Source organism: Crocuta crocuta, unplaced genomic scaffold (genome assembly GCF_008692635.1).
Source record: "Crocuta crocuta isolate KB4526 unplaced genomic scaffold, BGI_CrCroc_1.0 scaffold23, whole genome shotgun sequence".
Classification (NCBI taxonomy): domain Eukaryota; kingdom Metazoa; phylum Chordata; class Mammalia; order Carnivora; family Hyaenidae; genus Crocuta; species Crocuta crocuta.
This window is the reverse complement of record NW_027529439.1, coordinates 90,492-113,935: the sequence shown is the minus strand read 5'-3', so window position 1 is coordinate 113,935 and position 23,444 is coordinate 90,492. Positions and strand designations below refer to the sequence as shown.

The following is a 23,444-nucleotide window of genomic DNA, read 5'->3' as shown; positions in this document are numbered from 1 at the left end:
CCTGTCATCCTAGGACCCCTGCACGGGGACCGGGAGCCATCTGCTTACTTCTCAGGTCTCCTCTTGCCATCACGGAATGTGCTGGTAAAGACCTCCACACCCTCAAACTTACGTTTGCTGATAAGGCATCAGCTCTCAGCCTATACCCAACCCTGCTGATCTCCCCCGCCCTTCTCTTCTCACAAAGGCTGCCTGCCAGCAGCAGAACTCCGTCCACGTCTGCCTAGTCCCAGCCGGCCCACACAGGAGCCTGCTAGATGTCTGCCCGCACCGGAGGCAGCACCCGACACCCACCTTTCTGCCAAGCTGGAAGGGCACGACTGGGTCGTCCTCGGCATGCAGGATGAGCAGGGAGCAGGAGATGTGCTTCACACTGTGGGAGGAGAAGGCACTAGACCAAGGCCCCAGGGAGAAGATGGGGTCTCTGTCCTTGCCTGTGGCTCAGCCGCTACAATCCTGCTGGGCTTTTCACTAGAGAACTAAGTTGATTTCTCATATATCTCTACCAACATGTATTCAGTCAAGTCTAGAAATCGATTCACTCACCAAATCTGGCCTCTGTGTATTTATGAAAATTGAAAATGATTATTTTTGCCACTAGACATATTCTTTAAAAGTTACAAAACAGGCATGTCTGGGTGGCTCTGCCGGTTGAGTGCCTGACTCTTGATGTTGGCTCAGGTCATAATCTCAGTGTTGTGAGTGTGGAGCCTACTTAAGATTCTCTCCCCCACTCCCTCTAACCCACTTGCAGATGAACACACTCTCTCTCTCTCTCTATTAAAAAAGCAAGTTATGAAACAGTATTTACAGACCAAATAACTTCGGTGGTCCAGGAAACTTATTGCAAATGAATGTTACTAGAAATATGTTGGTAAAAAAGTCTACAACCTCTAACTTGTCTTTGTTGAAAATGACATTTAAGGTCACTCCTGAATGTTTACAAATAAGTTAACATCTTCAACAGATTCACACAATCCAAACCCTCCAATAAACCACATAATGGATGGCTGTGGGACTAGACAGTCCCGGAATCTCCTGGCGGCCCCTCACTAAGGTCTCAGGTGAACTGGTGGATACCACCTGGTCCTGGTGGTTGCATTCTGATCTGGAGGCTCCATGAGGGCAGCACTGGGCAAGCCTGGCACCTGGCAGGAGGCCCATCATTCCATGGACGCCAAGCCCAGACGGCAACCTATGCTTCTGCTAGTGGCACGCCCGTACACCCACTCTCTCTTTGTTCTGCATCCAGCATTTCTGGTGTGTGGGTCACACTGTGACAGTGGAATGGCCCATCTTTGCAGAATTTCCACCATAAGTAGTATGTCCTAACGTCTATCTACTCTAGGAAAGGCCTAGCTTGTTCTTTTGCTGTCACCTTAGCAAGTATTTGGCAACCAAGTTGCCCAAGTGGGGGCTCCTTGACTTCCAGTGGGTGACATGGTGTTGGCCTCCTATGCTCAGCTGCGAGCGGGGCCCAACGCTCACTGTGGTGCTTGTTGTGGTGGTTTTAGAAGGAATCTCACTTATTCAGATAACTCTTCTTTAAGTTCCAAAACAATAATATTTACAAACCAGCAGGTGTTTGGTTATGTTTGCTCAAATTTTAGTTTGTTCTATTTTTAGAACCAAAACACATAATTAAGGGGAAAAATATTTCATTTTTTCACATTCTATTTCAAAGTATAGACTTTAAATGCCAACTAAATATTTAGTTAAGGATTTTTATCCTTTCCTTTTTATTTTTTTTGAAGAGATTAAAACCCATGAAATAAAGATATCACAAAGACAATATCAACAGAATCTGAACATTGTTCAAAAAAATTTTAACTGTTGGTTGACCTAATAGAATTTTTTTAAATCAGGTATTATTTTTTTTAAGTTTATTCACTTATTTTGAGAGAGAGACAGAGAGAGTGAAAGCAGGGAAGGGGCAGAGAGGGAGAGAGAGGGAATCCCAGGAATGCTCCATGCTATCAGCACAGAGCCCCACTTGGGGCTTGATCTCACTAACTGTGAGGTCATGACCTGAGCTGAAACCGAGAGTCAGATGCTTACCTGACTGAGCCACCCAGGTACCCTTAGAAATATTTTTTTTATGTTTTTAATTTATTTTTGAGAGACAGGGAGACACAGTGCGAGTGGGGGAGGGGCAGAGAGTGAGTGAGACACAGAATCTGAAGCAGGCTCCAGCCTCTGAGCTGTCAGCACAAAGCCCGATGAGGGACTCAAACCCATGAACCATGAGATCATGACCTGAGCTGAAGTCAGATGCTTAACCGACTGAGCCACCCAGGCATCCCACCCTTAGAAATTTTTTAACAATAAAGTTTGTAACATCTTTTTATAACCAAACATAAATCAGATGGTTGAGGCAGTCATTTTTTGGGTAACAGTTACTATTACTGCTTTAAAACCTGTCAGAAATTCTGGTTGATGACGGACTATTCACAAATAAAACAACTATGTGGGCATGTTGTCTTTCTATTGCTTAACACCATAGTCTTCAATCCCCTTTATCTCGGTTGCAGCTCTTGGCCTGACTTGCCCTTTACAAAAGTCAAATGGTTGGAAAAGAACCCCAGTATTCAAAATTCCATTCTATTTAATTAAAGTGACTAGTCCTGGGGGTTCTCAGTACTTTTCTAAATTAAAAAATGAGGTTTTCTACCACAGTACTCACTTTTCATCGTTAGCAAATTTAATTCCACTGCTTGTAATGGGGTCGAGGAAGAACCAGTCAAACCCAGGGAAGTATCGATATATCTGAAGGCGACATGGAAACAACATGCAGAAGCATCAATTAAAACAGCCATGGAGAAGTCAAGGATGCTGAATACCCAGGGGTCTCCTCTGCTTCCGAGTTGACTGACCTGTGGCTCCACCAAAGCTGTGCTGGGGCGCCCTGCCACCTGTCCCTGGACCACAGACTCCCTTCTAGAGAGGCCCCCAGATTGGCCACGGTGGGGCTGCCCACAAAATGGGCTCCCACACCTCAGAGCAGCAGCTGGGACTGGCTCAGAGGCCATACTTCAGACATCAGGGAAAACAGGGATCCATGTGGCTTGGGAGAAAAGCAACATCAAAGAAGTAAGACTATATAAAGGTCTCCTCTGGTCTGCAACAGAGCAGCGTGAGGTCAGGTGTAAGCCACCTCCTCTAGAACACATGGTCAGCCAAGAAGCAGTGGGACAGAAGAGGACACAGAGAAGACCTCTTTGAGCCAGGCTTGTAGAAGGAGGGTCCAAAGCCTTGTCCTGACAGGTAAGGAGGGCCCGAATCACCCTGGAATCTCCAGCAGGGTTTATCTGGAGCATCACCTGAAGACACGACTGGGAGAGCCTGACAGCTTGCTGAGCACCATCCATGTGGACAGAGAGCAGGTGCACCCACCAGTCCATGTCTGGGGAAGCAGCCAGGACAGCAGCTACCCGCCTGGGCTGGGCCCCATGGGGCAGATGCCAGGTGGGCAAACCATGCCACAGAGGCAAGGCCTCCTGGGGGTGTGCTGTCCTTGGATGACCCAGGTGTGAACCTGTCCTTCTCCCTGGCCATAGAGTTTTAACATTCCCAGGCAGGTCTGTAGTCAGGCCAGTGCCCCAAACTAAACAAGGGTTAACTTTTAATAAAATCTGTATTCATGAGAATATTTAAATCATATTTTTAATCATTATTTTCACTTTACACTTATTTTCTTAAGAATTACCTTTATAGTAACTATTTTAATAATGAAAACAAGCCAATTTTTAGTAAAATCTGTACTTGCCACTGAGAACGGATGGCTCTTAGCTTCTTCACGGATATTAGTGAATGGAGATTCCAATATAAGGGCATCCGGAGGTGTCTCTAGACAAATAAAACAAACAGGAAGCTGTGAGGTGAGCAAGAAGCCCCTATGGGGGGCCCATGGGAAGGGCTGGACCATGGACTCAGGTGCCCACCCAGCCAGCCTTCCTCTCTAGGCCCTCCTGCATGGTTTGTGTGCAGGCAGTGCCCATGCAGGGGGCCCACGCAGGGAACGCTCAGGTGGCTGTGATTCGCTCCCATGAACAAGACATCCTAGAACTGTGTATCAGGAACCCAGCCCCTGAGGAGACTCTGCCAGCTGCTTGAGAATCCATGGAGAAGGCAGGCCTGGCTCAGCCAAGGGTCCACCCAGGCCCCAGCCTTGATGCCCAGCCTGCAGGGCTCCAAGAAGACACCAAGTGGTATTGCTGTGCTGCTCATCCATCAGCACCCACCTCCCAAACGCACTGCCTGACCTGCCTGGGCCCCAGGACCAGGAGGAAGCCATGCCCACACGACCAGGACTCACACCTCCACACAAGCCCCTACCTCGCTCACAGAGGCGCCGCACCAGATTTGTCGCCACTCTGAGAAGGGAGGAAGAAACAGTTCAGTTGAATGATAACAAAAGTTGTCTAAGAGGAGACTGTTCTAGCCTTGAAAGTGGCCAAGAAGATGTAAGATCTGTGAAGCAGTTGGTGGGGCTCCAGGGGTATGGGAGGGTAGGGACAAAGATGCCCCAGTACTGTAGTGGGCTTTGCTGCCCCTGGCATCAGCCAACCCCTCTGACAAGGATGGAGATGAGAGCCCCCAGGGCTCCTGCTGTCCCATACAGCAGCCACGGCAGGACAGCCTGCTCCCTGCTCTGCCCAGGCTCCTCTCTGCAGGTACACAGTTCACTCTCCCCAGCACTTCCCAGCCCAAAGGACCCACCCCGATTGCAGGACACTGTTTAAGGTGAGCAGCAAGGGGACAAGGGGGCCACGGCCACTCCACCCCAAGGAAAGGCTGCTAGAAAAGGGATGGCTGCTGAAGGTCTTGGGACTCTGGGCATTGAGGGCAGTGCTCCTTTTAGAAACACTCTGGACCTTACATCAGCAGAAGCAGTTCAGGTGGCCCCAAATGGAATATTAAACTGTTTCTCATCTTGGCAGATGTAGAAAGGGAAGCATCCACTGCTGCCTCCCCCAAGTTCTCTGGTAAGCCACACACAGGCTAAGTGCCCGTCATCAAAGCCCCGGCACTCAGGATTGCCAGCCAGCGCCTGCACTCCAAAGCCAGGACGTGCAGAGCCCGAGTGCTTCCAGGACTCCAGCTCTATCCCATTCTTCTCTGAAGACATTTCCCTGAGGCATACTCTTAGACTGCAGGAAGTGTGCCCATCCTTCCTACAGAGGGAGATGGCCATCCCATGACTGCCTGTGTGTGTCTCAAGTCACTTATTGGGTTGAGGAGTTAAAGTAGCTCAAACTCTTCATGGTCTTTTGTGGCACTTCATCCTCTGCCCCCACCATGGGAATGAGGGACAAGGCTTGCTGGGACTAAGGGTGTCATGGGATCCAGAAGCCACTAGGGCACATTTTGAGAGATCAGATGGTAAGTCACCTGTGAAGACCTGCTCCCCCAAGGCTCCATCATACTGCAAACTCACCCAGTGCCTAGGGAATGACCCCAAATATATACAGGGTTGTCTCCACTTCTTGCTTTGATCCAGTCAAAAACATGGAGTGCGTCATACGTCATGCCTCGCTCTGATGGAGTTCCTACTGAGTCTCCCCAACCTGGATGGAGAGGAACAGCAGATGGAAGAAGTCAAACCCAGCTCATGGAACCTCTTGAGGAGCAGGATCATCCTCTTCTTTCTCAACAGGCAACCCAGGGCAGTCTGGGGCAATGGAAGTCTCTGCCACCACAATCCACAGCCCCATGTGTGAGGTGTCTGGACAAGCATGCTCCTCCTTCTCCCACTTCCTCACAACCCCAGTTACAACACCTGAACCTAAAGAGCCACCCACACATGCTTATCCAAGTCCAGATGAACAACTGTGTGCATGGAGGCAACCTGACACAGATTCCTAGGGGCAGAAAGGACAGCAACCTCCCTAAATCTTAGGGCTTGCTGGTGGCTGGCCCAAGATGAAAGGTCAGTGAGATCCCAAGTGGCCAGGAACCCCTGAAGGACAGAGCATCTCTAAGGGGCCCTTGAGCCTGATTTGGACTCCATGGCCAGCTGCAGCCCAGCTAAAGACAGATGTGGGAAGCCAGACTGGGGCAGGAGGGAGGGGGATGATTTCCAGGCTCATGGCAATTCTGACCCAGAAAGAGAAGGGGTTGTTAGCATAGCAGACGGAAGCTAACCATCCCTGCCCCCAGACTGCATCTTCCCCCAGGGGCCCTCCCCCTAGGCTCTTGGAAAGGGCAAGTGCTACTGTCATTTCCAGCAACTCAGCAGTGAGTCATCATCAAATGATCTGAAAGCACCACAAGGCTCAGAAAAAGCCAGTTCTGCTGCATAATCAAAACCCACAGTTCATGGGCACAAGCCACCTCGCCTGGGCACCCCAGATGCCAGATTAGGGGAGGGACTATGCAAGAGATAATGCCAGACTGAGAGACTCAGGGCATGCATGGATGGAAGGAAGGGACCCAGGGACAGGGAGACGTGGAGACACAGACAGACAGAGACCAGCACAGGAAGATGCAGTCAGAGGGTGGGCTGAGAAATGCAGAGACTCAGTGAGAACTGGAAAGAGGAAGTGTTATGAGGGATTTCACTTCCTGGTAGAAGCACAGGGAGATGAACAAGGAAGAAGGCCACCCTTCTCATCACTCTCAGTTCTCCAGCACTCAGCAAGAACAGAAAACCCTTTTTAGCATAGAGAGAAGGATAAGTGGGTGAACTACCTTCCAGATCCTTATCTGCAGTTTTTCTCAACCTAGAATTTTCATCGTGATGGAATATTCTTCTGTGAAAGAATCATCCCTGTTTTAGGCAGAATAATGGTGCCCACAGAGGTCTGTGTCCTCATCCCTGGAGCCTGTGAATATGTTAAATTGTGTGGCAAGCAGAGGGACTGAGGATGCAGAGAGAATTCAGGCTGCTGATCAGTGAACTGAGATGGGCAATTATCAGCTCACCTGCAAGGGCAAAAAGTAATCACAAGGGTCTGTATAACAAGTGAGAGAGAAAGACAAAAACCAGGGTCAGAGTGACCAGACCCAAAAGGCCATGAATCAAGGAAGAAGGACAGCTTTGAGAAGCTGGAAAAGGCAAGGAACCAGATTCTCCCACAGAACCTCCTGAAGGGACCGGCCCTGCCAACACCTGGATATCAGCCCAGTAGCCTAAGATTTTGGACTTTTGACCTCCAGAACTGCAAGACAATACATCTGTGCTGTTTCAAGACATCATTTGTGGTAATTTGTTAGAGCAGCGAAAAGAAACTAACACAATGCCCATATCTCGGCCTGAGAGTATCGACACCAATGCCTCCGCCACGAGACCAGGCTAAGCTGGCCAAGCAGCCCTTTGACCTCTGACCTCTGCTGCTGAGACTACAAGAGGCCTATACTTCTCCCAGTCAACACCAAGTATTTTCCTAGCTCATTAAGGTGTACACATCAAATGTGGGTTCTTAATCTCTTCAAGGACAAGCCCCCTGATTCATTCAAGAAAGAAAACATGCTGAGGAGCAAGAAGAAGCATCTATCTCCTCCTAAGAGTTCTTTTTCCTGCTCTCAGAGCTTCAGCAAGACAAGCTATCTTGCCCATAAACCGTGTCTGCTGGCCAGCTTTGGGGGAGTCTGGATCCAATAAAGAAAAAACACAGTATTTTCTATATTTAAAATGCTGCTGTCAGAGGATATGTACTGGGGTTCCAGGCGCTGGAACCTCCGTTTCAAGAAGGATGCCCCACATTTGCGTGAAGGACACACGCTGTCCCCCCACCACCTTTCCACACTTGCCAACATCACAGGCTGGTGCACTATAAGCAGCTAGCACTGCCAAAGCCTCTCAGGGTGAAGCCTGCACAGCAGACCCTGAGGCGAGCAATAGGAGGGCCCACACATGCCCTTGCAAAAGAACTCACCTCTGTAGTCAAAGGTGACCACGTGGTAACCAAGGGAACTCAGCACCTGCAAAGTGAAAAATAAATATCTGGGCAACAAATCCATGCATCATGGATTGAGGGCAACTTGCCTCTGACTAAAGCCAGCCTAATTTCAGTCTTAGTGTCCTGCATACACTAGGAGTTTAATAAAGATTCTTACGATGTTGCCCCATTCCCCATTATAAAACCCAGATGTCAACTGCTGCTACAGGACACAGGTGTGCCCTCTGCCTCGGGAATATGGGAAGAATGGCTCTACCTCGGGTGAGACTGCTGGGATACCTCCACATTCACATGGACTCACAGGTGGTCCCCCAGGGCAGACACCCAGAGACCAGAGATGCAGCAGGAGTGCCTCTATGGTACAGAGACTGCATCTGGGATCCTGACTGCAACCTAGCATTTCTCAGACTTTAAGTTTCTGTGTAATTTTTCTGTTATAAAAACAAAATCCCTCCAGACTGCATAACCTCTCAGATTAGATCACCATACACAGCCTGAGCCCTCCTGGGGTGTGCACAGAGCCAAGTGAAAGCTGCCAGCCGCGAACATCCCCCAAATCACCCAGGGCAGTGTGCTCCTTTACTCTTTAAGCTGCCCCAGGGTGGCCTGCAGCACTTCCCTCCAGCTCCACACTGCCTGCTGAGCCTGCCCCTCCAGGGTCATACCTGCTCCAGGTGGGAACATTTTCTGCAAACACAAACCTCAACTGGGGACCATAGCTCTGCAAGCACCTCCCCTCTCTGACTTGATCCAATTCACTCCAGGGAATAAATCCTCCAATAGTCCATAGCAGCCCCTATCCTTGGTGTATGAGGGACAAAGAAGTGCCCCCATGATACAGATATTCCCACATATCTGCATCTGTCTCTCTTTGCTGGGTTAGCCAATGCAGACATCCATCCATGTGAGGAGAGGATGTGGGAGATGGTGTGGTGAGAGCCCTGGCACTCTGGAGTCAACTACACATTTCAGGCTATGAGATTCAAGCTTCTGAAGAAGACAAGCAGGCAGAAGTGAGGGTCTGAACACCTGCCTGGGAGACCCACCGGCACCTCCCCAGGTTGGCTGTGGGCCTCCTCCTTGGTCCATCACCTGCAAAGGTGAGATTTCCATGTGGCAGAGCTCCTGACCCTGCAACTCAGCAGGAGTGTGGCTCCATTCATGTTCTCGGTGTTCTCTACTTGTTTTATAGGAGAAACACAGCATCTAACAACAATTTCAAATGCCTTCAAATGCCTTTAATATAACTGCCAATATCTGGCAGCTGATTCCCAAAGTTCATTCATTCTGCTTTTGGAACTCTCCCTAGAGGCAGCATTATAGGGAAGGACTCCACGGTAATGGCTTCCGTGAAGGCAGTGTTGGAAAGGCCAATGCTGATCAACTCTCACAAGTACTGGAGGGACACACTTGTGTTCATGCCTCCTGGGAAGAGCAGTGGGAAACAATACTTAGGCAATACTCTTTCATCCCTATACCATATGGACACTGCTCTGCCCATCATACACACTTTATACCCTGCTTGGCTTATCCTACACTGAGAACCCTACCCTGCCCGTCATCGCACTGAGGACCCCACTCCACCCATCATCATATTGTGGACCCCACTCTGCCTGTCATCACACTGAGGACCCCTCTCCATCCATCATCACACTGTGGACCCCACTCTGCCTGTCATCAAACTGAGGACCCCTCTCCAACCATCATCACACTGTGGACCCCACTCCACCCGTCATCACACTGTGGACCGCACTCCATCCATCATCACACTGTGGACTCCACTCCATCCATCATCACACTGAAGACCCCACTCCATCCATCATAACATTGTGGACCCCACTCTGCCCATCATCCACACTGATGACCCCACTCCATCCATCATCACACTGTGGACCCCACTCCATCCATCATCACACTGTGGACTCCACTCCACCTGTCATCACACTGTGGATCCCATTCTGCCCGTCACACACTGTAGACCCCACTCCATCCGTCATCACACTGTGGACTCCACTCCACCCGTCATCACACTGTAGACCCCACTCCATCCATCATCACACCGAGGACCCCACTCCACCCATCATCACACTGTGGACCGCACTCCATCCATCATCACACTGAGGACCCCACTCCATCCATCATCACACTCTGGATCCCATTCTGCCTGTCACACACTGTAGACCCCACTCCATCCGTCATCACACTGTGGACCCCACTCCATCCATCATCACACTGAAGACCCCACTCCATCCACCATCACACTGTGGACCCCACTCGGCCCATCATCCACACTGAGGACCCCACTCCATCCATCATCACACTCTGGATCCCATTCTGCCCGTCAAACACTGTAGACCCCACTCCATCCATCATCTCACTGTGGACCCCATTCTGCCTGTCATCCATACTGAGGACCCCACTCACTCGTCATCACACTGAGGGACCCCACTCTGCTCATCATCACACTAAGGACCCCACTCTGCCATCATCCACACTGTGGACCCCACTCTGTCTGTCATCACATTGAGGACCCCACTCTACCCATCATCACACCGAGGACCTCACTCTGCCTGTGGACACCACACTGTTTGTCATACAACTATGTGGCATCCTCACCTACCTTGTAGAGCTCCACTCGGTGGTCGCCTCCTCTAGAGAATCAGGAAAAAGGAAATAAGAATGGGTGTTAGCACATCTTTCCAAAAAGACAGGCTCTGGGGTCAGTACTGGGTGTCTGGGTCTGTAGTGACTTATTCCCTCAATACATACAAAGAGGGTCAATGGTAGACAGGTGACCTCCTCTGCAGGGCACCCTAAGTGGCTCCGAGCTTGTTTCTGGCAGTACCATGAAATCTTAGTACTTTCAATATATTTCTTATTTATTACATTACTTATATTTTTGACTAGGTAATACATGGGTACAATACAAAATCCAGAAGACACAAAAGGATGCACAGCAAGCCCCCTACTCCTGCCCAGGATCCAGCCCTTCCCTCAAATCCCCCATGTCCATGGACTACAATGTAGGCAGAGATGAAGGTACTTCTTTATTCAACATTCATGCCCACAGGTACCTGCCACATACTCTATTGCCTCTCACTTAAAAAAAAAAAAAAAAAAAGCTTATTTATTTATTCTAAGAGAGTGTGAGTAGGGGAGGGGAAGAGAGAGAGAGAATCTCAAGTAGGCTCCATGCTCAGCATATAGCCCAGTGTGGGCTCAATCTCACGACCACAAGATCATGACCTGAGCCAAAATCAAGAGCAAGACACTTAACCACTCAAGCCATTCAGGTACCCTCTGTCTCACTTTTCACTCAGTAAATCAGAGCCAACTTGCAGTACGTTTTTTTAGTAGTAGTTCCCCTGCCTTATCTTGCAGTCGTTCTAACACTTTCCTACCTGCTGTTAACCTGAATTTTGCTGCCATGGCCAGCCCGTGCTGATATCCTTTTGTATATGTGAGGTGTGCTCCATGTGTCAAATATGTTCCTACACACGGACTGCTGGGTGGAAAGTGTGTGTGATTGTAAGCTTGACTATTACTGCCCAGCCATCTTCAGAGGGGTCCTGGCCCATCTCCCAGCCCCACACCCACACACTAGTGTGTAGTGAACACTGATTACTGAGGCTGAATAGGCCTTCATGCACCGGAACTGTTTTGTGTGTCTACACTATTTTGTCCGAGGACTATCTACCCCTTCTCATACTTTCTGTCCAGTTGTTGGTCAGCTGTTACTGTGGACAGACACCGAAGTGTGTAGGGCTGCCTCAGGAAGGAGAGCATGTCAATGGGTGGGTTCATCCTCTCTAGCCTTCTCAGTGGTTTTCCTTTTTTATAGCCAAGAGCACTCTGGCCATTTGGGAGGGGGGGCAGGGAGTGTCCCTGATGAGGGTGAGACAAAGGAAGAAAAGCAATACAATGCAGCCACAGAAATACAAAGGAATAAGTTTCAGGATAAGAGGAAATAATGTAAAATGTTTTCAGTTATCTTTGGAGGAGTTCATATCTAGATTGTTCAAATCCCCTACCTCAAGCAAAAAGAAGAGGGGCTTAGCACATGATAAAATGTGGGGCAGTAGCTGGGACTGGACCTCAGGGAGCCAGGGCCACTGTATTCCTGCTAGGCAGAAGGGTGGCCAACAGGTCTATGCAGGCAGTCTCTGGGGAGAGGGGGAGGGGGGAGCAACACTTTCAAAGTCACAATGCTCCTTAAAACTGGAAGTTTAGGCTACTCTGTCTTTATTACCACGTGACTGGCATTACTTAACTGAAGCTTATTCCTAGTAAACTATGAACTTTTCGCATTTATACAAAGATGCTACCAGAGCAAGAGTAACCACTTGCTCTTTGAAAAGCAGAAGAGAAACCCACTGTAGTTTTTCCCAGAAAAAGAGGAAAGCAAACTGCCAAGTGCATGCATGATTCAGCAGATATGCACTCTGATCTCCAGACTCACACACCATCCTCGCAGGCTGTACTTCCTGGACTTCTTGCAGTGTCCACTATGCAGCCCCTCTGCCCCAACACGACAAAGCTATGCTTGCCCCTCCAGAAAGGCCCATGAATTGGTCTCCTTGTTGCTTCTGCCTATAAAATGACATCCCCCCCAGCCCATGGCCAAGGCGTCACACTGACCCTCACCCAGGCCCTGCTGTGGCCCTGCCTCCTGTCAGCTCCTGCTGGCTTTTTCTCACACGCCCTAAGGAAGCTGCGATAACAGGGACCCTCCAGGAGGTTTTCAGGTACTACTTTGTTCAGAAAATACACTTCCTCCCCTCACCCATCCTGCTCTTCCAGACTCTTCTGAATAAGGTCGACCACGTGGGTAGAAGGAACCAATTCCCAGCTAATCGGAAGGACACATCATTAAAGCAACTCTTCTTTTTTTTTTTAATGTTTATTTAATTTTGAGAGACAGACAGAGCACGAGAAGGGGAGGGGCAGAGAGAGAAAAACAGAATCCAAAGCAGCCTCCAGGCTCTGAGCTGTCAGCACAGAGCCCAATGGGGGGCTTGAACCCACGAACTGTGAGATCATGACATGAGCCAAAGTCAGATGCCCAACCAACTGAGCCACCCAGGTGCCCCTAAAACCACTCTTATAAAGCACCAGGGCAAAGGGTTTGCTTGGTACAGACAGTGCCTCTGCAGTGGCCCAGCAGGACGCACTGGCATTGCTGACTTACAGCTGGGACAGACAACTCACACCCATCAGCTGACCTGACAGTACAGACAAGCCTGTCTGTGTGCACCCAGCTGAGGTCCTTCTGGCCACCCCTCCTTCAATGTCACCCTCAATCCTCTCAGCACTCATTGCCCCTTGCAAGGAAGTGTGCCTCTACCTGCAGATAGGCACACCTGCCAGTGAGAAAGTGCCAGACTGCCTGTGACCCTCACACTGGGATGACAGATCCTCACACTGGGATGACAGATCCACACACTGGGATGACAGACACTTATCCTGGGATGACAGATCCTCACACTGGGATGACAGATCCACACACTGGGATGACAGACACTTATCCTGGGATGACAGACTCTCACACTGGGATGACAGATCCTCACACTGGGACAACAGACTCTCACCATGAGATGACAGGGGTGACTGATTGAGTAGGAGACAGCATTCCCCAGGGGCGCTCGTGTAGCCCTAAAATGTCACAAGGACCACTCTGAGGGACCATAGCTCCTTCCTCAGAGAAACCTTATTCCCTAAATCACAGGCCTTCACTTTGCCTTTTAAATTCCATCAGGAAGAAGGAAACATCCCACTCGGGCCCAGGATCTGGGTCACTATGACAGAGGTGCAGCCTCCTCTACTCCATCTAGGTGTGAGCCTCACATAAGGGGTTTCTGGGCACAGCTTCCCAACCTGCTTAACACAGGAATTCCCAGGGTGCCTGGGTAGCTCAGTTGGTTAGGTGTGTGATTTTTGGTTTTGGCTTGGGTCATGATCTCACAGTCCATGGGCTTAAGCTCCAAGTTAGGCTCTGTTCTGATGGTATAGAGCCTGCTTGGGATTCTCTCTCTTTCCCTTTCTCTCTCTGCCCCTCCCCTGCTCATGCTTTCTCTCTCAAAATAAATAAATAAACNGCCTGCTTCAGATTCTGTGTATCCCTCTCTTTCTGGTCCTCCCCTGCTCATGCTGTCTCTCTCTCTCTCTCTGTCTCTCTTTCTCTCTCTCACAAATAAATAAAACATTAAAAAAATTTTTTTTAAAAAGGAGTTCCCAAGGAAATTGATCCTGGGCCCACCACACAGGGCCCCTCACAGCCCACTTTGCTCTGAGCCTGTAGGAACACTGCTTCATCAAAGTTCACCTTGACCCTTTTCCCCTAAACGCCATAAACTCTGCCTTTTCCTGCGTTCTCAGGATGCTCCACAGCCCCACTGCCTGCATGCTCCCTTACTGCAATGGATCAGCAGGCCTGACTGCACCAGGACCCTCCTACCTCATAAAGGAGGACAGAGGGGCGCCTGGGTGGCTCAGTCAGTTAAGTGTCGGACTTTGGCTCAGGTCATGATCTCGCAGTTCGTGGGTTCGAGCCCCGCGTTGGGCTCTGTGCTGACAGCNCCGACGCGGGGCTCGAACTCACGAACCGCGAGATCATGACCTGAGCGAAAGGCGGACGCTTAACCGACTGAGCCACTAAGGCGCCCCTAAAAAAAAGTTTTTTTAATAAAATAAAATAAAGGAAGAGAGAGAGGACAGCAATCAGAGAGAACGCACTGCATGGGCTCCTCTTCCTTACCTGGTGCCCGCATTTCCATGCAGGTACAGGATGATGGGGTGGCTGGAAGCCAAGGCATCCTCATACCACATCTGGTCCTTTCCTTGGGCGTCCTTCCACCAGATGGCAGGGACAGTGTGCCTGAAACAGAAGCAGAGCAGAGTGGCACAATCAGATGGCAACTGTTGATGGAATGATGGAGGAGCAGAGTCACAACTGATCAGAGAACAGGACAGGGGAGCTGGAGAGACAAGCTGCCCTCATCACCAGGAGAGATAACTACAGAGCTCCAAGCTACAGGGATGGCTTCTGACAGATTTCCTGACTTGCACCTGGGCCCCCTCTGGGCCACAGAAGCTCTGTCTGGTCGCAGTTGGGAGGGGACAGGGGCGGGTGTGGGGGTCGGGTTTCTCACATGTGAACTGGAGCTCTTTAAAGTAAGATCTAGTCTGGCTCAGTCACCAGGCCTTCATCTGGACCTCGCACAGAATGAAAGCTTAATAAATACTAGCTGAGTAACATCATTTTCCCTCATATGTACCTGTATTTATAAACTGTACACAATTTAACTCACAATGTACTTAAGATAGTTCATGCTGTCACGGGTGCTAATTCAGTAACACTGATCTTTAGAAGCTGGATGAGAAGCCTGGTCATCCTTAAAGCACCTCCCCTAATGTACAACACATTCCAGGGCCTGCTCACAAGGCATCTGGGAGCAGACCATCTCTGTAGGAGGAGACGCTGCAGGCTGACATGCTGTGTGGATGAACTGGCAATAAGCCTGACTCATCCCACACCTGGCCAGGCAGGTGGGCTCAGTCTCTCTATCCTCCGGGGAGATGCTCTTATTAATCGGAAGTCAGGCCACAACAAATACTGTTAATCACAGGGGAGGATCTATAAAACATATGTTTATTAGCAAGAATGTTTGAAAATATTAAATGTACATTTTAAAAAATTTTCTAGCCCTTAAGTTTCCGTATTCAATTTCTAACATTTCTTTGGCCCATTACAGAGGCTTGCATTTTGGGTGGTTCTGACTATAATTATCACTCTCTGGCAATTATAAACCATGAGATGGAAAGGCACATTTTAAAGGTGCTATGGAGCACTTGGATGGCTCAGTTGGTTAAGTGTCCAACTCCTGGTTTTGGCTCAGGTCATGATCTCACAGTTCGGTGAGTTCGAGGTCTGCTTTGGGCTCTGCGATGGCAGCATGGAGCCTGGTTGGGATTCTCTCTCTCCCCCACTTTCTCTGCCCCTCCCCCACTCACCCTGTCACTGTCTCTCTCTAAGTAAACAAATAAGCTAAAGAATTTTAAATACAAAAAATAAAGGTGCCAGGAGGCATCCTACCCCAAACCTGAGACTCCTAAAGAACAAGAAGCTCCCAGCCAGAGAGGAGGGACCCTATTTTCCCAAGGCTCTCCTGCCCTCTGCCAGGTGGAGAGTTTATGCCAGACAAGCCACTAAGAACAAGGCCTACTGCCACCCAAGGGCCCACATAGTTCTCATGACAGCACAGGGCGCAGACATGGGCAGGTAGCAGGGGCCCAGCAGCATATAGCCTGGCTGTCACTACTCTAGGTCTCACCATAGTTGTCACTATGTACAACCTTCTTGGGAGACTGCTGTGAGAGTTTGCGGCCTAACTGTCAGCACCACAAATACCCTTCGCGCTATATAACTGCCTTACCTGAGGAAGAGGTCCCCACTAATTCCCTGTGTCTCAAAGCACAGACCACACTAAACAGCAGGAGAGGACTGATTAATTCCCCCACCAAAGAGCTCTGAGCAAAATATGTCAATCTTCTGACTGAAGACAGAAGAGCAAAGTGCCCCATGCATACACATTAGTCAGCAAATGTGAGATTAAATTAAACCAGCAATAACAAAAGACTAGTGCTAGCATCAACTCCTAGAACAATAATTTCCCTTCCCATTTTATATTCTTTACCCAGGACTATTAGAAATGCCTGAACGTCCCCGCAGCCCACACTGGGAAGCCACCCACAGCATTTTGTTTAGAAGCGTCTCACATACACAGCAGTTTTCTGCAACAGCAGAGAGAGACATTATGGCTACTGAAAGAGAAATCCAGCCACATAAAGGGGCAGTGATGCTGAGTTGATTCTGAGAGAAAAAAGAAAATGTCACAGAAAAGTTGGTCAATTTTAATTTAGTTATTCAGAAATACCCACTTTTCCACAGGAAAAAAAAAAACCATGAAAATAGATTCTAAGAAGTCACAGAGCTTATGTCCAATTTAAATATGTGGCTCAAAAAAGTAAATATGAGGAAGATGGCAAACACCACCATTATCAGCTGCCAGGAGTGCTGCACGTGAAAGAAATCCAGTGATCTCAATGTCTAGACACTCTCTTCTCTGAGAAGAAAGAGTGCGTTTCGAACCTGTGCTCATGATTCCATGCTCATACTCTCCAGAAATAAGGCTCTCTCCAACAAGCAGCCTGGTTCACAAAGCCTTTGTTATTTGAAAATCTCAGAAAAGAATTTGGTGGCATCTCATCATATTTCATTAGGATCAAATTTAGCCAAGATCTCTGCTTTGGAAATGGAGGGGAGTGAAGATACAAATGGATACACAATCATCTTGGACAACACTGGCCACACTGCCCAGCACTCACCAGACTCCAATGGTCACGTCTTCCTCTGGCTGGAGGTAGTAATTACATGTGTGATTCAAACCTTGATCCTGTGGTTTTTTCAAGTCAATGAAATAGGGAACCCTCACTGTGGGGGACAAAGAGATGGAAACCAGGATTAGTGGGGGCAGATGGACACACATGCATGCACGTGCACACACACACAGCAGAGGCAAAGCTTTCAAGAAGCGCTAAGTCTTTTCCAAAGCAAGACTGCCAGGCGCACAGGGCCCTCCAGCCTTCGATGCAGAACTGGGCGAGTGAGTGCTAGAACACTGAGAGCACACCTGCACATGCTGCAGCAAGGGTGAGGTCTGAGTAGAGATGGACCCCTGATGGTCGTGCAAGGTGAGAAGATACAAGTAAGGGAAGGCAAGATCCCCAAGGGACCTCAGGGACATTCTGTTCTGGCCATGAAAGAGGCTGGAGATGGGGAGGCCAGCCAGGCCTGTCTAAGCCACAATGGAAGGCTAGAGCCAGCGTGCTGGTGGAAGGGACAGTGGGAAAGGTGACAGGCAGATGGCATGTTCTAGAGCCAGGGCCACATCACTCAGTGACCAAGTGATTGTGGGTGTCAGTCAGTCAAGTGGGGTCCTAAAGTTTCTAAAGCTGTCACTTCATGATGACAGGACAGTGGAAGATGAGGTATGGGTGCAGGGAATCCACAGAGCCCATACAGAGTTGAGTAATGCTGAGTGGAACTGTACAGCAGGAGCCTAGATTTTATAGGTCGCCTGCCAACAGGGCAGGATTCCATGGTGTACCCACACTAAGGAAAATCTGGGGGCCTTTAGCTGGAGCCCAGTCAAGACCTGCTAACCTGGAGGAATGTCCATGAACTACAGGTAGAAGAGCAGGGAAGGAGAGAGATGACATATATACTGCACAGTCCTACACTCCTATTGTAAAAACAAGCAAGCAACATCACACCACCACCACCCACATGTGACTTGGAAGAAATACAGGAACACACAGGCAAGGCTGTTAATGAAGAGTGTGTGTGTGTTAGCATGAGCACATGCATGGGGCAGATGGGGGATATTTAATTTTCCCTTTATATACTGTTATACTTTTACTTCTTGTGGTGAACACAATTTTTAAAGATATATTTAGTCAAAAATTGAAAAACTTAAAAAAAAAAAAAAACCTTAACGTGGAACTCACTCACTTTATAAAATGGCAACTCCCAAAAGGGATAGTGACAAAGAGCAGAATGGTCCTGACTAGCCAATCCCAACTTGCATAAGGGAGTCACACACCTCTGTACAGCTTTCTTTGGTGAAGAGAGTAGTTTCATCACATAACCGTACATATCCACATGGTACAAAAGTCAAACATGCTCTTCTCCTATTACCATCCCACTCCTAAGCCACAACCATTGATCTCCCACCTCAGGGCCTTTGTACTTGCTGTCCTCACCACCTGAATGCTCTCCTGCCACATACTTGTACACCCAGCTCTCACTTCTTCAAATGCCCACTGCAGCTCACCACACATTTGCTGAAGAAATGAAATACCCACTATGAGGACATGGGTGTACACACATGCTCCTTCCCCAGAAATTCCCTGAGAATTTCAGACCATGCAAGGAGACAAATTCTCTCACCAAGGCTGCTGCCTGTACCTCCAGTTTCTTAATCCATCTCTTCCGTAAGAAGCAAGCTAAATTTTTTCAACTTTAATTATTCCTTTCTCTAAAAAGAAGAATGGCCATTAAAGGAGGTGTTCCTGGTGTCCCCACTGTGCCAGTCCCGCACTGCGCATACCCTCCTATAGTGTCTCCTGTGATGTGCACATCACCACTTCCATTTTACATCTCACATGTCACAGAACTGGGACTTGCAACCAGGCAGCCTGACTCTGCAGCCCACACTCTTGAGTAATCAGACAGGAAGGAAGAAAGGCAAGTGGCTCTGATCAAAACCGGCTCTAACGTCCTTTCTAGGGGTTGACTTGTGCCGCCCCCTCCAAAGAGATACACTTAAGTCCCAACCCCCAGGCCATCACAATATGACCTTACTTGGAAATAGGGTCTTTACAGAGATAATCAAGCTAAAGTGCAGTCATGAGATGGACCCTGATCCAGTGTAAGTGGTGTCCTCATCAAAAAGGAAAATTGGGACACAGACACAGACAAGGACAGAGGAAATCAGTGTAAAGACACCGGGAGGAGGCAGCCGCAGGACCACAGAGACAGCTACAAGCAGAGGAACACCACAAACTACCAGCCACCACCAAAGGCCAGGAAGAGGCATGGAAGGACTGTGCCCAGTCTCGGAGAGCATGGGCCTGTGACCTTGATTTCAGGCTTCCAGGCTCTAGAACTTGGAGAGAATAAATTTCTGTTGCTTTAAGCCAGCCAGTTTGTGGTATTTGTTAGGTCTGCCCCCAGGGATTACTGTAGCATGCTCTGAAGATCAGATCTTTCTCTGGCAATGGGTCCCAGAGAAGCCTCCCTACCAGAAGATCCTGGAAGGGGCCTCTGTTTCTTGTGCTATTTCAGACACAGGTACCTACTTCTGCAATCTCCATTCTCAGACTTTATTCCATGTTATGGAAGCTGAAGGCTGCAGCTTGATGAGCTAGTTCATCATCTGACCACTATGAAGTGAAATGACTTCCTCAATGAAACTCTGAAAACCCAAACCTGGGACTCACTGTCTATTCCACACCCAGTCTCTCTTAATTCCACTCCTGAGGCTGAAATTACCCACCCTCCAGCTCCTGTGCTAAACAGAAAGTGGGTGTCATCAAGAACTGAGGGCAATTGGCTTCCAACGCTCAGCTCTCAGGCCTCGGGCTGGTTTTGTGTTGAGAAAGAAGGTGGCCAAGCTACTTACAAACTTTCCCAGTGCTCTGAGAGGACCTCCTACCTGTGAAAAGTGTTTAATGAGGATCAGCAGTTAATCCCAAAAGCTTCCAGGCCTGAGAAATCTGGGAACTGAGAAGCCAGATTCTACTCCAGGAGGACTTCATTTCACAAAACTTCCAGTTCACCTCTATTTTTGTTTTAGAAATAACTGAGAAAAAGGAGGCAATGAATGCACCAAGTCCAGTAAATGCCACCTGTGGGCTTCTCTGGAGTGAAGGTCCCTGGTCAGTCCCGGGGGTCAGAGAGCTTCAGAGAGTAGTGGCCAGAAGAACCATGGGAACTACTGGTCTGAGTGAGCAGAAATGCCACAAAGGGCCGGTCAAGGGGTGCAAGGAGGAGGGTTGTGGGATCTGCCCAGGCCAGAACACACCTCACTCCTGGTGGCCAGGAACAAGTGAGTGCCAGTGCCCTTTGACCTCCTGTGTGAACACATCCCTTGGCCACATGATCCTCAGAGATCCTGCTTCAGCCACAGGGTTGGGTCAGAGACACAGCACAGGGCCCACCGGCAGCCCACAGGGTGCGTGACAGGGACAAGAGTGGGGAGTCTGGGACAGGGACAGGGACCCAGCTCCTCATGGCTATATACATAAGCTTAGCCTCATATACAGCTTAACTGCACAGCCCAGGAACCCAACACACAGGGCACTGTGCCCACAGGCCTGCAGGGCCCTTCCAGATGCTTCAACCCTTCCTTCCCATTCTGCATTATCCACCTACTGGTCACACCCTCATTTATAAACAACCACATGCCAAAGGGCATGATCCCTTACAAAAGGTGCTCAGTGAATAACCAGTGAGTACACAAATGAACAGAAAACAACCTCATCTATTATCCCTTCTTTAGCCCATCTAGAAATAATGTGATAGGGTGAGAGTCTATGGCTACTTAGCCATAATGGATATTTTGCACTGCCTGAGGATTTTCAATATTGGGGCTGCCTTTCATCCCAGTCGATGTACTAAAAGAGGTGTGGTGCCAATAAGGGGAGGGCCAGAGGGCTTTCTCTCTAGGTTTTATCAAATTTTAACTCCATGCTATCAGCTGTAGGGGCTTCCCTAATTAAAAAAAAAAAAAAAGGGATAAGAAAGGAAAATAGTATGGAGGTTCCCCCAAAAATTAAAAATAAGAACTACCCTATGATCCAGTAATCATACTGCTGGATATTTACCCCCAAAATACAAAAACATTAATTCAAAAAACCACATACATCCCCATGTTTATTACAGCAGTATTTACAATAGCCAGATTATGGAAGCAATCCAAATGTCCACAGATAGATAAATGGGTAAGGACAATGTAGTACACACACACACACACACACACACACACACACACACACCAGACTACTACTCAGACATAAAAAAGGGCAATAGCTTGCCATTTGTAACAACATGAACAGACCTACAGGGTACTATGCTAAGTGAAATAATCAAACAGAGAAAGACAAATACCATATGATTTCACTCATATGTGGAATCTAAAACAAAAACAAATGAATAAACAAGCAAAAAGCAGAATTAGACCTACAAACACAGACAACAAACTGATGGTTGCCAGAGGGAAGAACCATTGGGGGGATGGGCAAATAGGAGAAGAGGAGTAGGAGGTATAGACTTCTAGCTCTGCAGTGAGTTAGTCACTGGGATGAAAGGCACAGCATAAGGAATAGTCAGTGATACTGTAATCACGTTTCTGATACACTTATGGTAACCACAGCCTAATGTTTAAACTTGTCCAATCACTATGCTGTATACCTGAAACTAATGTAACATTCATGTCAACTACACTCAAATAAAAAAAAAAAAAATGGAAAGAAACACAGCTATCAAGGGTTAACGGGGACTACTAAGAGGAAGGAAAAAGAGGAAGCCTAAGAATTATCGTCCCAGAGAAAGTTAAAGCAAGTTGGCTGGACTTCTGCTTTAAAAACAAATACATAATTTATATATCTACCCTATTTCCAATAAAAGGCCCAAAGTAATGTGCAGAGGAGCAATTCTGTGCAGGCCTCTGAACCGAAACATTCCTTTTACCAAGAGACGGTTCTAGATCTTGAGGGCAAAAGAACTGCAGAGAAGATGGCTAGATTTCATTACAGAGCCATAAAAAAGGATGAGATCTTGTGATTTGAGACAACACAGATGTTATATGCTAAGTGAAATAAGTCAGACAAAGACAAATACCATATGATTTCACTTACACATGGAATCTAAAAAACAAAAGAACAAACAAACAAAAAACTGAAACAGACTCACAAACACAGAGAACAAACTGGTAGTTGCCAGAGGGGAAGGGGATGGGCAGATGAGCAAGAAGGGGAATGGGATGAAGAGGTACAAACTTCCAGTTAAATACATATATCATGGAGATAAAAAGTACAACAGAGGGAATACAGTCAATAATACTGTAGCAAGTCAGTATGCTGACAGACAGTAACTACACTTATTGTGAGGAGCTCTAGGTAAAGCATAGAATTGTTGAAGCTCTGTGTTGTATACCTGAAACTAATGTAATACTGTAGGCCAACTACATTTCAATTTAACAACAAAAAAGTTGTCTAGACTTCAAGACCACAAGTACTGGGTATCACCCAACATCATGGAGATGGAATCAGACTTTTGAACCTGAGCATGAAAAACACATATGCCTATGTTTATGTATAGAGGCTCAGACAAAAGAAATCAGCAGGAAATATATAAGCAACAATATTAACAATTTTCTCAGAATGAAATACAGTTAATCTTGTTTTTGGAATGATCATGTATTTTTTGCTTATGAAATATATTTCAAAGTAGAATAATGCCTTAAATCATAGGAGCTAAGCTTTTTCTAAAGCTTATTTATCTGATTTATGAATTTGAGTTCAGATAGATTTGGTGTCAACTTAAGAATATATTCTTGAGGCTCCTGGGTGGCTCAGTCAGTTGAGCATCCAACTCTTAATTTCGGCTCAAGCCATGATCTCAGGGTCATGGGATCGAGCCCTGTGTTAGGCTCTGTGGTGATCATGGAGCCTGCTTAAGATTCACTGTCTCTGAATGCTGACAAAAACTGAGGACTGATGGATGGGGGGGGGAGGAGGGATGGGCATGGAGGAGGACACTTGTGGGGATGAGCACTGAGTGTTATGTGGAAACTAATTTGACAATAAACTATTTGTAAAAAAATAATAATAAAATAAACTATTAGGAAAAAAAAGGAAAAGGAACAAACTGATTAACTGAGAAAAAAAAAAAAGATTCACTGTCTCTCCCTCTGCCCCTCT

At 47.9% G+C, this 23,444-nt stretch overlaps 1 protein-coding gene across 1 annotated transcript in view; it reads right to left on the bottom strand.

Annotated features, from left to right (window-relative positions):
* The window catches only part of ABHD12 (abhydrolase domain containing 12, lysophospholipase), a 68,741-nt gene that overhangs the window by 2,848 nt on the left and 42,449 nt on the right, over positions 1–23,444 (bottom strand). The window contains exons 3-11 of the mRNA XM_077760155.1: positions 17,286–17,391; positions 14,656–14,775; positions 10,522–10,552; positions 7,878–7,923; positions 5,438–5,567; positions 4,336–4,373; positions 3,767–3,846; positions 2,684–2,766; positions 295–373 (exon numbers count right to left, since the gene is read on the bottom strand). Of these exons, the coding sequence (XP_077616281.1) occupies positions 295–373; positions 2,684–2,766; positions 3,767–3,846; positions 4,336–4,373; positions 5,438–5,567; positions 7,878–7,923; positions 10,522–10,552; positions 14,656–14,775; positions 17,286–17,391 (713 nt within the window). The remainder of the gene's footprint in view (positions 1–294; positions 374–2,683; positions 2,767–3,766; positions 3,847–4,335; positions 4,374–5,437; positions 5,568–7,877; positions 7,924–10,521; positions 10,553–14,655; positions 14,776–17,285; positions 17,392–23,444) is intronic.